At 39.3% G+C, this 15384-nt stretch overlaps 1 protein-coding gene across 1 annotated transcript in view; it reads left to right on the top strand.

Annotated features, from left to right (window-relative positions):
• The window catches only part of CSMD2 (CUB and Sushi multiple domains 2), a 948969-nt gene that overhangs the window by 636409 nt on the left and 297176 nt on the right, over window positions 1-15384 (top strand). The window contains exons 11-12 of the mRNA XM_066586981.1: window positions 2288-2391; window positions 3507-3619. Of these exons, the coding sequence (XP_066443078.1) occupies window positions 2288-2391; window positions 3507-3619 (217 nt within the window). The remainder of the gene's footprint in view (window positions 1-2287; window positions 2392-3506; window positions 3620-15384) is intronic.

The raw sequence follows: 15384 nt of genomic DNA, 5'->3' as shown, positions 1-15384 counted from the left end.
CTTTCTTTACTCCTGTTTTCATAAATCTTCTTTTTTCACTTAAAAGGAACCTGTCATATTGCACATGCTGTCCTATTTTCAGGCAACATGTTGTAGAGCAGGAGCTAATGAGCAGACTGATACAGTCTACTATTTTGTGGCAAAGATTCGATATAAGAGAATTTATTCATTTGCATCCCTGCTTGTTCTGGGTTATGAGTCCAGTGGGTTGTCCTTGTGTAAGTCTGCATGCAGAGATAGCTGTCAATCACTGGCAAGACTGCCCATTAGACTCCTAAGCATTGAATGAGCAGAGATTTCGATCAATAAATGACAAATCATATTGCACCTTCATCCACACAACTATACATCAACCTGACCGGCTCTCACAGATCGCACCGCATGTTTTATATGACCGCTTCTCTTTAACATTTTGATCATTTATCTCTGTGCGTAGAAGAGAATTCTGCAATAGTAATTGCTATACCTGAATTTGGTATAAGCGAATAAGAAGACCGTGCTACCTATTAATACATTCTTTGAAATTAGAATAATTTAGCCTCTAATAACACTGAATAGTCACACAATTCTTCTGATCACATTGTTAGTTCGGCTAATTAAATTGCAGATTTGAAGAATAAATGTCATGCTCGAAGATCATCACACCTCAGTTAATAGCACACCTTTAAATATCCTAGAATTGGAGAAAGTAACGCTGAAAGAAATATCAGTGAAAACACTCAAGAAAGTTTTTATATGATGCATTGTAACCCTGCTATATCTCGCCATTAAGTACATATACTATATATACATCTTCTGCTCATTAAAGAAGGGTGGGGAGAAGGAAGAAGGGGGAGGTTGAAAAATAATGATAGTGGTGGCTCAGCGGTTAGCACTGTTGCCTTGCCACGCAGAGGTCTTAGGTTCAGATTTGACCAAGGACAATATCTACATGGAGCTCATATATTCTTTTATTTGTTTGGGTACCTTCTTTAAAATAATTACCTTTACTTTTATAGTGCATACATTTATTGAGGAGAAGAAGGGAGAAAAAGCATTGTGGCTCAGTGGTTAGTACTGTTGCCTTGCAGCGCTGGGGTCTTAGGTTTCAAACTGGATAATGTGAAACTGGGCAGGAATCACTCTACACAGGCCCTACAACATGAGCCAACAACGGTGTAGAGAATGACCCAGTTATCGTGGAATGAAGATAAAAGGCGGAAAACCACTAAGTCCTCCTGTCACATTTGGCTAGTGTTAGCAACCACCAAAAAGAGGCCCATTTGATTTCTGCTGTCAGGACATTAGTCCTTATGAAAGTCTATACATTAGAACAAAACGAAAAATATGCTTAATACAGACTTTTATCAGTATAGAGTCTTAAGGCCTAAATTGCAAGATGTACCAAACTTTTCATTAAAGTCTGTAGCTTATATAAGCCTTCAGTTAAGAATAGGATTGGACATGTTAATGATATACTTTGTAAGGCAGTTAGGTTATATGAATGATATACTATACAGTTACTTAATATGGTTCATCATAAAATAAGGGAATTCACATGCCTTCCACCTTTGTTCTTTAGTAAGCCAATACTAGTAATATCCAGCATAGAGTTGCTGTAAATCGTTGGGTTAGATATACTATGATGAATAAAATAATTTCTTGCTAGCATTTAGTGATTAAATATCTTCAATAGCATTGAAGCACTTGGATTAGTGTATTGAAGACAGATCTGAAATGCAACTCATTGCAGATAATATGGAGATGGCAAGAGATAAGGTGATTTGGGGAGTTAATGCAGAAAACTATATTTCTTTCTAGCCGAGGAGACCTTGAAAGTATTTTATTGTAAGTAGAACATGGGCAAGCTGACGTTTCTATCCAATGGTTATGACAGTTTTATTTGTTCGAATTCTCCAAATGAAGGGAATGTTGATGAAGAATAGTATATAGTGTCTATGCCTTTTTTATCTTCCTCTACTTCCAACAATTCTATACAGCAAGCAAAGTATGACAATTCTCTGTATTGCAAAAAAAGAAGTGATACATTGGGAGAGACAGTGACTCTTTTGTTCAATATATGGTACTCACAGTATGTGTTTATAGGCCTTTTATGGCTAGAGAATGTGTGTACAGGTATGCTACTCTAACAAGACTTGTGGCCGTACTATAACATCAATACTTTGTTATACCATACAAGAGAGATTATAGCTATGTTTCTTTTCCTTCCAGATCCCTACTATGCCTTCATATATGTTCTGCTCATATCTTACTGCTCATTTACTTAGCTGTTTCCATGTTATGATAGGTAATAAAGCTAACATTTGAAGAATTTGAGCTTGAAAGAGGGTATGACACTCTCACAGTCGGAGATGGCGGGAAGGTTGAGGACCAAAAGTCTGTACTCTACATGTAAGTAAATTATATGTATTAGGGATACTATTCTTTAAATGGAATGAGTCCTCATAAGATGACTTATTATAGAAATCATATTTTTGTGTTAAACATATTTTTTGGTATTTCTGGTGATTTTTAAAAAAATTTTGGTCGCAATCTATATTTAAAAAAAAATTCTAATATCCTACATTTTTCAGACTGACCACAGAGCCTAATAATAGTCTGATACTTCATGCTCTTCAGAGAAATCTTTGCAGCAGTCATCTCGCTAACATTATAGGCAGGATTACACTGAAAAGTAAAGGTCCATTTACATGCAAAGATAATCTTTCAAATGAAAGATTTAGCGATTTATTTGCGCAAAGTGTTAATGGCCATTACTGGCCATTAACACTTTATCATCTTCATTTGCATTAATTACATGTCCAGCTGTTCTGCTCACGGTTACTGGCAAATTACAATGTAATTTCCCACTTCCTATGGAGAATGCAGTATGCGGTCTATTGAGAGACACTTTATTTCTCAGTGTTTGAATGATGGATATTAAGTTCACCTTAAAATCATCATTTACACGAAAAGTGTATGATGCCTGCATTTACATATAACAATTATCGCTCATCTTCGAAAGTTTGAACGAATTTTTAATATAATCGTTACGTCTAAATGGGCCTTAACACCTCTATGTAGATAACACAGGATCCACTCTTCACAATAGGGGATCAGCTGTGACCATCTACTCCGCTTCCTACAAAATGACTTCTACAACTGTTACAGAACATGCCTAGAATAATCTCCCATACGAGTCCATGGGTCTCCTCCTGTCCACTGTGTGAACAGCCTGTGAGGCTGCTGTAAAGCACATCTCTACATATTGTTAAATGTAGCTCATGCAAGATGACAGCCCCCATAATCATGTACAGACAGCAAAATAAGAATTTTGCAATCAGAAAATAAAAATAGAAACACAGAATATGTTTCTCTATCTGGTTTAGTTATTATAAACAATATTGTGGATATAGTCCCTTTAAGAAGTGTTTTGTACTTTTATACTGCTTTATATTAATGAAGATCAGTAAAACTTCAATCATTTTTTTCTTTGATCTTGCTGTGTTTGATGGTTCTTCCAATAGACTGACGGGAGCTAGCGTTCCTGATCTGATAGTGAGCTCCAATCACCAGATGTGGCTTCTCTTCAGGACTGATTCTTCAGGGAGTAACCTTGGTTTTAAAGCTTCTTATGAAGGTAAGTGAGACTTTCCATAAGTGCGATATGTATGCAGATGTTTCACCACATGTAACATCCGCTCCTTTCAGCATCTGGAGAAACAAAAACTACATGCCTCTAAACACAAAGTACATTTATTCCAGTGCCTACTTTGCATCCTTGCTCTGACCTTTAGGCTGCATTCACACGAACGTATATCAGCTCGGTTTTCACGCCGAGCTGATATACGTCGTCCTCATCTGCCGGAAGAGGGGGGATGGTAGAGCCAGGAGCAGGAACTGAGCTCCCGCCCCCTCTCCGCCCCTCTGCACTATTTGCAATGAAAGGAGGTGGGATGGGGGTGGGGCTAAGTTCTGAGAATTAGCCCCACCCCTGTCCCGCCTCTCCCCATTGCAAATAGTGCAGAGGGGTGGAGAGGAGGCAGAGAGGGGGCGGGAATATATATGTTCGTGTGAATGCAGCCTTATTCTTAGCAGATCTGCTATGTGACTAAGAGATCTCAAAGATCTTTTCTATTTTATCTGATTGTGTACTGCAAATCTTCTATATAATGATTTCTAGATAAATAGTGTACTCTGTAAACAAAAAAAGGAAAAGTTAATAATACCATACTTGGCATTTTATAACTCTGCAGTTTCTTTAGGCCTTCTTACCTTTTAGTTCATATACAAGGGTAGAGTGATTGTCTATCGCAATATAAGTTCTAATATGTAATAATATATGTGGGTTTTGCTACCCAGTTTTTGCAGCAGGTAAGGATGGACGGAGTTTTTCGGTAGTTGGCTTGAGAACCCATTGCCAAAGGGTATTGTAGTCAAGTGCAGCTTACATTTAAGTCTAAGTTCAGAGGTTGGTACAGTAAGTAAAAAAGAACCCATACTCACACACATATATACAAAAGTCTCTTAGTGGTTTATTTAAGCAGAATAACTTTACTGAAGACTCAACAACATTTTCAGCAGAAAGGCACACGATTGAATATGTTAAACACTGAACAGAACTGCATCCGTACGATTCATGCAAGTAGAATCAGTTGACTGTGGTGGCTTCCCCTCAACTTGACTCTGCAATCAGCGGGAAAAATCCTTACTTACTCACACCGACTCTTTTTCCTAAATAGAGTTTGACCTATGCATAACAGCCCTTCTGGAGCTGTCAGCTCCAATTATCCCATTGGTCACCATTCACAATCAGATCAATCTCTTAAAGGCTGCATCTTAGGACTTAGATCAGCTCACTCGAATCTCAACACTGTTCAATAGCAGCCTTGAAGTTTCCAGCAGCTCTGTCTCAGGTGGTGTTTAACAGTAGCCTTCTTACTCTGGAAATCTCCCTTATCCATAGTCTCCTGAGTCATTACTCTAGAACAGTTCCAGAGTAGGGGATATTTCTTTCACTACAGGCCTATGCCCAATGATGTATGGCACCAAGTACTCTATTTTCCTATCTATCTGACCCTACTCAATGAAAATGCCAGAGCACAGCATCCCCACACCTAGAGCCTCACTATTACCAATGGGCTTCCATAAGGAGAAGGCTCTGATAACAAATCCTCCTTTGGTTAAGATGGTATCTGGGTTGATCTGCCCCACTGTCAACCCAGCCCAAACTGGAGGTCATAAATGAATGTTAAGTCACCATTACGAGGAGGAACCACCATTACTCACTTGAAACTAAACAGCTATACATACATAGTTGTAGAAAACAATCAACTGTAATTTGGATAATAAATACAGCAGGTGATGCAGTAAAATAAAATGCAGACACCTATGCTAGAACTGTACTATGTCCCTTAGTGTTACTAGATATGTGTTTGGAGATAACAGACACGTATCAGAGGATTCTTACCGGTAGCATTCCATTGACTATACATTGTCTTATATAAAAAGAATCACAGTATTCACAAACCACGCTGTAGGGCTTATGTTGTTCTGTGCTTCCATAAATCTAACGCTGAGTATCAAAAGAGAAGCTCAAATATTGGCTGAATGTGTAGTCTAGGCAGGCAACATGCAATACTGTATTAATGCATATCCCCAGGTAAGTTGTGCTATAAGCAGTTTTATTATAGACTAGTTGTTATTTGACAAAAGAACCAGCCAACAATCAACTTGAAGGCTGATTCGACGGTCAAAGGTATTAATATAAAAACCGGCTCTTGAAGTTCATAAGTATAAGGTAACTGGTAAAATATTATAATATCAGTATATATTAAAACTGGATTATAGGCCAAAATATATTACAAACTATTGTTTAACTCAATGCAGTTAAGGACTTTGCAAAATGTATGCATTTAATATCTGTGCTATATGTCTTGAAAGGTGGTCTGATGAGCAACAATCAGTGGGTAGGAGGGTGGGGATCACTATTCCATGAATCAAATTTATATGCAGAGATTGAACACATGATACTTGTCTTTCTTATTGTATCCTTTTTGTTTAAACTGTCATATTATGTTTAAAAATAGCCCACAGCAATGACAAAAGTGGACAATGAAACCTAGTAAATAGTGTTGGGTTAGTGAAGTGTTTAGAGTCAAGAAAATCATATGTATTGAACAGGAGGATAGTGTTTCTTCTTGTCGAGACTGCTAAATTGGTTTGCGGGAATCGTATAGGCCAGTCAGTGCTCCCTGGGAAAAATAATAAGCAAATGAGCTCTCATTCTGGAGAAAGAAAGCAGACTCTCGAGTGCCACCTATGAGGGGTGTTCATTAAAGATTTTCCCTGACCCACTTCTCGTGGACCAAGAGAAACAAAACTTAGCACAGTTATTAGTCCTTCTCTACATAGCTGCCACCTAGGGACACACACTTCTTCCATCTTTTTAAGGAACTCGCTTGTAGAAGTGCGACTTTGGAGTCTCATCATCTGGAAAATGCTTGCCCTTCAAAAATGGATTCATTGTTGGAAAGAGGCGGAAGTCAGATGGTACGAAGTCGGGTGAATAAGGGGGCTGCAGTACAATTTCATACCCGCAGTAGCGTGCTTACATCTGGGCAACATGTAAGTTGTGAATTGGGCATTGTCTTACAGAAGGCGGACACCTTTGGGGAGCATGTCATATCTCTTGGTTTTGATGGCCTCCCACAATTTCTGCAGAAGTGAAGCATAGTATGCCCCAGTAATCATGGTACCCTTTGCTACAAAAATCCATGAAGACTAATCTGTGCTGGTCCTAAAAGACTGTGGGCATGACTTTGCCTGCCGAGGGTTGGGCACGTTGGTTCTTTGGAGGTGGTGAGTCTGCCTGCTTCCATTGCACCAACTGGACTTTAATCTCTGGATCATAATGATGGACCCATTTTTTTCCTGTGCGATCAGTCTGTGGAAAATGTCCTCTTGGTTTCCATGGCACATCGTCAAAAGAACCTGGAAGTTTTCAACTCATACCTGCTTCTGGAAAGGTGGGGAACCCAGCAAGCGGATGCCTTATGCGTTTGAAGATGGTCTTGGATGATTTTTTTTCATGGACCCCACACTAATCTTGACATTTTGAGCTAGGTTGCGAATGGTTACATGGAGATTTTCCAAAATGACCTCCTCTTGCTTGATGGTGTGTTCGTCAATAGCAGAGTGGGGTCACCCTGGTATTGGAGCCGTTTCCACTGAAGTCTGACCAAATTTGAATTGATGATGCCAGTTCTTCATCTAAAGGAGAATGCTCCCCATAAATCTCTTTCATCTCATTGAAGTCTCCCTTACTGTGCGGCCTTTCAAGTAAAGGAACTTGATGACTACTCTGTATTCCACTGGGTCCATTATCAGACCTTGCACCACTTCAGCACCTGTAAAAGAAAAAGACCGTTATCAGTTCAGAGTTGCAATTTTGCAGGTAACCTATAGAGACTTATATCATTACACATGTGCAGCTTCAGCATCCTGCAATAAATAGAAGTGGGTCAGGGGAAATCTTTAATGAATGCCCCTCGCATTGTTTAACAAATCTATAAGCCAATAGTGTAATGGTACTACTACTAAAATGTATTTATATAGCGCCAACATATTTACAAATCAGAGGATGCATGCAGAGACTAAATCAGACATTACATACAGTATAAAACTAATAACCTAATTGACAATAGGGGTGAGGGTCCTGCCCGCAAGAGCTTTCAGTCCTTGAGGAGGCATGGAGATGAATTTAAGATAAAGTGGGTAGTTATTGTATGTTAGCCACGATAACTGGTAACTGTGATTATATGTAAGCATTGCGTCATTAAGGCTGATCCCACAGCGGAATCTGATCCTGTGCCAGGCCGGAGACACTTGCATACCTGTCCAGATAGTTCTTTTCTGGGCTCTGGATGTGCTTTCTGGCACGCCATTGCACATATGCAGTATGGAAAATGCTGCGCCGTTGCTAGACGATGTCGTTGAATTCACGACCCTTCTGGAATTCCATTGTGAAAGGGCCACGGATCGGACAGCTTCCATTAACTTCAAGCCGTCCGCGCAGAATCCGCGTTGGAATAGGACATGCTGCGATTTTACCTCTGTGAGCGGAAAATCACAACTGATTTCTGCTTGGGGACATAGGGCAGTATTTGCCGTGAAATCCGGACGCAGATTCCTACTCCGGATTCCGCAATGCAAATATGCTCGTGTGCATTGGGCCTAAGAAGACTTGAAAACAACTGTGTTTTCTGACTTCTAAAAGTGAGTGAATTTGATAAAACTGGAAAGAATTATTATAAAGAGACAAAATAAAAAGATGGTGGTAAGTCAGAATAGAGTAACCTCCATGTTAATATAATAGTTATTTAAAAATATTATATCCCTCATTTTTTCAGTCCAATCTAAAAATGACTTCTTGGTGCCCCTCACTTGCTGCACCCAGGGCACATGTCCCACCATTCTCTCCTAGCTACACCCCAGCTGTAGCATCCTATACAAGACTGTAACACTGTATACAAGATAACAAAGAGGGCTGTACTTTTCCCAAACTTCTTACCAGAAGTAAAGACAGGCTGAAACAAAAGCAGTTGCCTTTTCGCCTTCATAACATCTGTATCTGCTGATGTTAAAAGACCAGTGCTGCCTCCTATTGGCATACAATGATTATGACCCCATCGCTCTAGCTGGATGTGAAGCAGTCTGATACTACTGTTTGCATTGATTTGAATAAACAAAATAAAGCTATGACTACATTGTTTTACATTTATTGCCCATATAAAATAATATTTGAAAAAAAGAGAAAGCGGCGGTCTATAAGAGGACAGCATCTTCATGGAACGTGGCGCTGTCGGAGATGGACAAGGCTCATAAAACCAAAGTATCTAGAATGCTTACAGTAAAAATAACACTAGCTCCTGTAAAAGGGAAAATAAACTAGAGGCTGATGCTTTAAGGCAGGTAGGAAATATTATATTTGTCCATCAGTTACTTTATTAGGCTTCGACAATTTCCCATTGCCCTAGGATAGTAACTCAATTTATTTAGGATCGCTCATTCCAATGAGGATTAATTCTGTTCTAGCCTCCACTCCTTTTGATTGCTCTTAAATGTGAAAGGCAGCCCTAATTAATCCAGCCCCGGTGACTGTCTCTGCTCCGCGCGTTTATTTTATTATTTTTTGTAGTTTGAGTTACTAATCTCCTGTAACCAGATTGTAGGGAGGGGACGAGCCACTGGCATTTCCTAGGCTTAGAACTTAATTCCTCAGATGTTCTTTTAATCTTGGATATAAAACAAATATAAAAGGCACAGTTAATTAATGACTGTCTTTTAGCACACTGTATAAGGAAAGCATTTGCTTTCCTGGTTACTAGAGAGAGCAGGTGTCTTAACCCTGGAGAGAGTGGGATCCAAGTCACTTGAAGCAGCACGTCTCGTCTTAAAGGCATATGATGCTAATAATGATCTCTCTCTGGCTTTAGATATATCAAACCAGTGCAGGCAACAGTCAAAAATCTCTATTTTTAAGCAGTTAAAGAAACCACCATTTTCCACTTTTTAAAAAACTTTCAGCAGAATGCAATAGCAGCTTAAATTATGACGGTAAGGCTGCTTTCACATCTATGGTGGGGGATCTTTTTTCTGCTCCGATCGGGGAGCAGAAAAGGGGAATCCTCTGGTTGAATGGGTCTGTCTTATGACTGAACCAAACAGATCCCATTTATTATAATAGGGGCCATTCGGTTTCTGCTCAGCTGCCTGGCATTTTACTGGAGGAAAAAGTGCTGCACGCAGTGTTATATCTTCTGGTATTTTGTATCCGATCTGTGACGGAACCTCTGACCATATGTTCTAGCACAGGCGTGAAGGCCACCTAAGGGCTCAGTCAGACGGGCGTTTTTATGTGCGCATGTCACTTGCATTTGCAATTCGCATCTATTAAGAACCAATGCTTTTCAATGGCAGCGGTCATATTCCCCATATTTACCTGCGCACAAAAATGCGCAGCGGTAAATATAAGGCAGCGGATTTTAAAACGCAGGTAACTGCCGCAACCATCTTTTTTGGATGTGAAACCCCTGGATGCTGTCACATCCAGGGGTTTCACCTTGAGTTCAGTGGGGCCAGCAGGAGCAGCGCCGGACCCATTGAGAACATACAGTGAAGATCGCGATCCTCTGGCACAGCTGTGACAGTTGTGGCACAGGAGCGCGATGTTGTCCCATTGAAATCAATGGAGCCGGCACTACAGCTGGCTCCATTGAAAGCAATGGGCTGCCAGCAAGCCTTGCAGTGATTTTTGGGGAAGGGCTTTAAATATAAGCCCTTCCCTGAAAAATCATCTCTAAAATATGTAAAAAGTAAAAAAAAAATATACTCACCTCTCTGCAGCTGCCGGGGCTATTGAATGACAGCTGAGAACTGCCTTTGATTGGTCACAGTGCTCAGCCAATCAGAGGCAGCCCTTTCAGCAGGCAGGAATTTAAAATCCCCACCTGCTGAAAACACTTCAGAGCAGTGCAGGGAGAAGACCCGGCTGGATGCGTCTGAGCCCCGGCAGCTGCGGAGATGGGTATTTGTATTTTTTAATTTTTTACACATTTTAGGGATGATTTCCAGGGAAGGGCTTATATTTAAAGCCCTTCACCGAAAGTCACTGCAAGGCTTGATGGCAGCCCATTGCTTTCAATGGAGCCGGCGCTATTTATTGGGAGAACATCGCGCTCCTCTGCCACAGCTGTCACAGCTGTGCCAGAGGATCGTGATCTTCACTGTATGTTCTTATTTGGGCCGGTGCTGCTGCCACCGGCCCCATAGCAGGCAGCGCACTTCATGTGCGCATAAATGCTTCCAGGTGCATTTTTTCAGCGTGACGCCTGCTTTGGTCACGCAAATTTTTTGGCGCATGCGTTTTAGCGCACATAAATTCTCACATAAAAATGCCCATCTGACTAAGCCCTAAAATATATACAAGAAACAACAACAAAACCACAATTAAAGCCACTTTCATATTTTTATTCTATACTTGTCCCGCTTTTTATGGATGGTAATATGGAGCTAATGTAAATCTATGCATCTATTTACGTAGCTGTATTTTTCACAGACATGATTTAAAAAAGCAACACATGCAATTTTTTTATTTTTTTTTATGTCTGCATTTGCATTTATTAGCGTTATTTTCTATTGGGCAAATATAGATCCATATTTACCCAGTAGATAGAAAAGCAATGGCAGCAAATATGGAAACAGATCCAGATCAAATGATGAAATAATCTGTAATGTCATCTATAGCCCAATTGTGTTACGAATCCAAATTACGGCCATGTTATAGTATACTTGTGTGACACTGGCCTAAAGTAGTATGTATAAATACAGCCTAAGAAGTGGAATACATATGTCTGATATACGCAGTACTGCTCATCCTAATCTTCCTCGTTCATGACTAGAATTCCAATAGAAGATGAGAAGGAGAACAATACGCTAGTATGCAGGCCTGTTCACATTGTATACATTGCAAGTATACATCTGGAGTATTCCCTAATGTATACCTCCCACTTATACCTCTGGCATATGCAACTATATAGTAATTCCGTGGCATACCCACAATGGTAAAAAAACAATATACATTGCTTAGTATGCATTTTTTTGCAGTGGCCCACTGTGTAGGAAAGCTTTGTATGCCGTGCTTTCCTGACACATACCACCTCCATAGAGACCAAGAGGACCCTCTTTTTGCTCCGTCATTGGGGACCAATTACAATGTAGGCTTAAGTGCTGAGGTCTTTTAAATTCCAACGCATACCCTGAGCTTGTCCACATAACAAAGAGTGACCAGAGCCTAATAATAAACATTTATAAGGGCGACATCACATGGATGTATTTGCACGCAATATACATTGTGGTTGCACGCAAAAAAATAAGACCTGCCTTTTTTCCTGTATGTTTGTGCACTAAGGGTCCACATAGTAGTCTATGGTAGGTATTCAAATGCACGATCAATACGCAAAGGGCTGTGTGATAGACAAATATATAGATGTATAAACTATACTTAGAATTCTATTCCTCTTTATCATACAGATATACTGATAGAGACACTGGTAAATCACTGCACACGCATAGGGTAGGAGCAGGATGAATTTCCTTTCATACTGACTATCCTAAGGATTTCTTTCTCTTCTTTGAAATCATCCCCAGCAACTCTTCCTTGCTTTCTAATTCCAGCTGATTATCCAAATAGCACCCAGGTTCACTTGCTATAGGCGCGCCAACTCCACAGTTGTCTCCTGAGTGCCTGACCTGCCTAATGGATGTTTGCTGAATATTTAAAGGGTATTGCTGTCTAATGTGTTCTCCCAACTCATCCGCTCCCCTCTTTTCCAATCTTTCCCTGCTGATGGCTGACGCTGAACTCTGTGAACAGAACAGTTTAATGGAGTGCAAGCTAAAGGACACGATAGAAATAATGCGTCGACAGCTTTAGCTGTAAATTAGCAGTTGGGGAGCAGGGAAAGTTTCCCATTAACCTATTTGATACTAAAAAGGCAAATACAATTGTTCGGGGAAGTAATTAAAAATGTACAGCATCTAAATGAGTTGTACATAGAAGCCTAGCACACAGCATGAAAACAGTTAATTACTGTAGGTCTTTATAAGCTTTTTAACTCTAAACATTACAATATTAATGATTCAGCCTAAAACCCAATGTCTTTATAATACGGAACTATGCAGTGCACAAGGCACAGTTTTATGAAAGCGATTGATGCACTCATATCTGCTATTTAACACAGAAGTACTGACGCCCTGTGGCCTCTATAGGTTACACTTAAAGAAAAAAAAAAAGAAAGAAAAAAAAAAAACTTAATTTGGCGCCATCTAGAGTTCAACATTAGAAATTGCAATATTGCAGCAATCATTCAAAATATGGTATATTCTGGCAAATATTGGTCCATTTTATTTAATGTGAAATAGTGTGTGAGTTTTCAATTCACTGTAATCCAAGCATATAGTAAAATAAGGACGAGGGACGTGCAATTTCAGCTCTTTCTTACAATAAGTGTCTACTCCAATATATTTTTATTATTAATTTCTATTTATTTGAGTTTGTTCAAATTACAAATTTGGTACACCTTTAAGAAAATGACTACAACTATCATATATATATATATATATATATATATATATATATATATATATATATATACACACACACACACACATATATATATATATATATATATATGGGGTTGCTCTGCAGATTATATAAATATACAATCCATAGAACAATATAAGCCCATGATCAAGGTGTATCTTAGGCTAGGTTCACTTCTGCATTGGAAGGTCTATTTGGAGCTTTCGGCACAGATCCGACATAAAGTGCTGCACTACTTAATTCAGGAAAATTTCTCCCCACATGCTGAAACCTGAATGGACCGCATTATTGTTAATAGTGTCTCCCCGGCACCGTCTGGATCCATTATATGCCGGATCAGGTGATTTTTGCTGTGCGGCACTAACGATGCAGCCGAGAAATGGAAAAAAAAGATAGTAATAAGAACCTCGCCTCAGTTGCTGGAAATGTAAAAAATACAAGTATTCTGGGGAGCTGATGTTTTGACTGCACTGGTGAGCTCCTTACCCCTTATCCTATTTTCTCTGGCCCCATTTGATCAGTGTATGAAAGATTGCTAAAAAACAAGAAAGAACAAAAAAAGCATCAAGCTTTGAAAGCAAATTGTTTGATCCCTGTTTAGAAATGTGTCAAAAGTACTTACTCAGTTTCACCTGATCTGTGTTGGGGCTTGTTTGAAGTTATATAGAATCAAAGTTGTATGTAGAAATAAAATATATACAGTTGAAAGAAAAAGTAAGTGACCCCTTTGAAATACTGGATTTTCCCATTAATTACTAATAAAATGAGGATTGATTGTTATCTAGGTCACAAACACAGACTAACCGAATCTAATTAAACGAAGAATAAAGAAACAGTTGTAATATTTATGTCATTTATTGAACACATTGAGTAAATCTGCAAAGAGAAGAAGCAAGTGAACCTCAGTGTTGAAGAGTTCTCTAAAAGGTCATTGGCAAAATGTGATTCAATTAAAGGTGGTGTCCAGTTGCCAGATGATTTTTTTAAGTATAGATTCAAATGTGTTAAAATAATAAAAGCAGGGGTATTTACACATCCTCTGTCTAGCAGCCCCATGGTTCACCTGGTCTTTATTGTGGAATGCATATTACCTGACTGTTGCAGCCAATCAGAGGCCAGGTGTAGTTCTCCTGGTATCATGGCTCCCAACATCTGTTAGTGTTGATGCTAGAAGAACGACACCTGAACACTGTGGCACCTGGACAACCCATTTAAAAAGATGAGATTGAATGTACGAGTGCTTCACCCATTAAATAAAGGCACACAAAGATTGGTTACTGACAAATCTGTTCTTCTCAAGGAAGATTGGTTAGTATGAATCATGCCTTAATTCAAACAACTTTCAAAAGACCTCAGAAGATGTGTTTTAGAGATGAATGATGCTGTAAAAAGGCTAAAAAAATACTTGGGTGTTGAAAATAATCACTACAGTCCATCTCACGTTTGCCTGAGATCATCCGGATGTTCCACAATGTTTCTGTAAAAATATTTTATGGACAGATAAGACAAACATGGAACTTTTTAACACAAATGCTGAACTCCATGTTTAGAGGAAAAAGAACACAGCATACCAATGCTAAAACCTCATGCATGATGGTTTGTGGTTGCTTTGCTATCTTAAGACCTGGATATCTTGTGATCATCGAGGGGACAATAAATTCAAGATGTTAATGATTTCCAGCTAAAGAGACTTTGAGTGATAAAACAAGACAATGACCCAAAGCACCCAAGTAAAGCAGCTAAAGAATGGTTGAAAATGAAGATTTGTGTGTATGAAAGTCCAAGTCAGAGTCCTGACCTTAACCTTATCAAGATGCTGAAGAGGGGTTGAAGCCTCCTAGGAATATTAGTGAACTGAAGCACAATTGCATTGAGGAATGGTCCAAAATAACTTCTCAAAATTATACAAGTCTTATGTACATGATGGAAGAACTAGTCATCTGTTTGCCCACACAGCATTGAATGTTAAGCAACTTTTGACGCAAAACTTCATGACACCTTTTCCTCACCTTCCGTATTCACCCAATCCCGTGTCATGCAACTTTTTTTTGATGAGTGCTTTGAGCAGTGGAAAAGAAAACAAAAAAGCTGCATGTTGTTTGTAAGAATTAGCCTACACAAAAAGGCGAAAAATTGAATAACTTGTTGAAAAAAAACACTGGAGCCAAACGCAACCTTCCCCAACAACATTGGCTGGCATAAGACAAATCCATTCAGCCTCAGAAGGGTTTTGTAGACAT

Source organism: Eleutherodactylus coqui, chromosome 1 (assembly GCF_035609145.1).
Source record: "Eleutherodactylus coqui strain aEleCoq1 chromosome 1, aEleCoq1.hap1, whole genome shotgun sequence".
Taxonomy (NCBI): Eukaryota; Metazoa; Chordata; class Amphibia; order Anura; family Eleutherodactylidae; genus Eleutherodactylus; species Eleutherodactylus coqui.
Note: the sequence above shows the minus strand (reverse complement) of the source record. Positions and strands in the feature narration are given on the sequence as shown.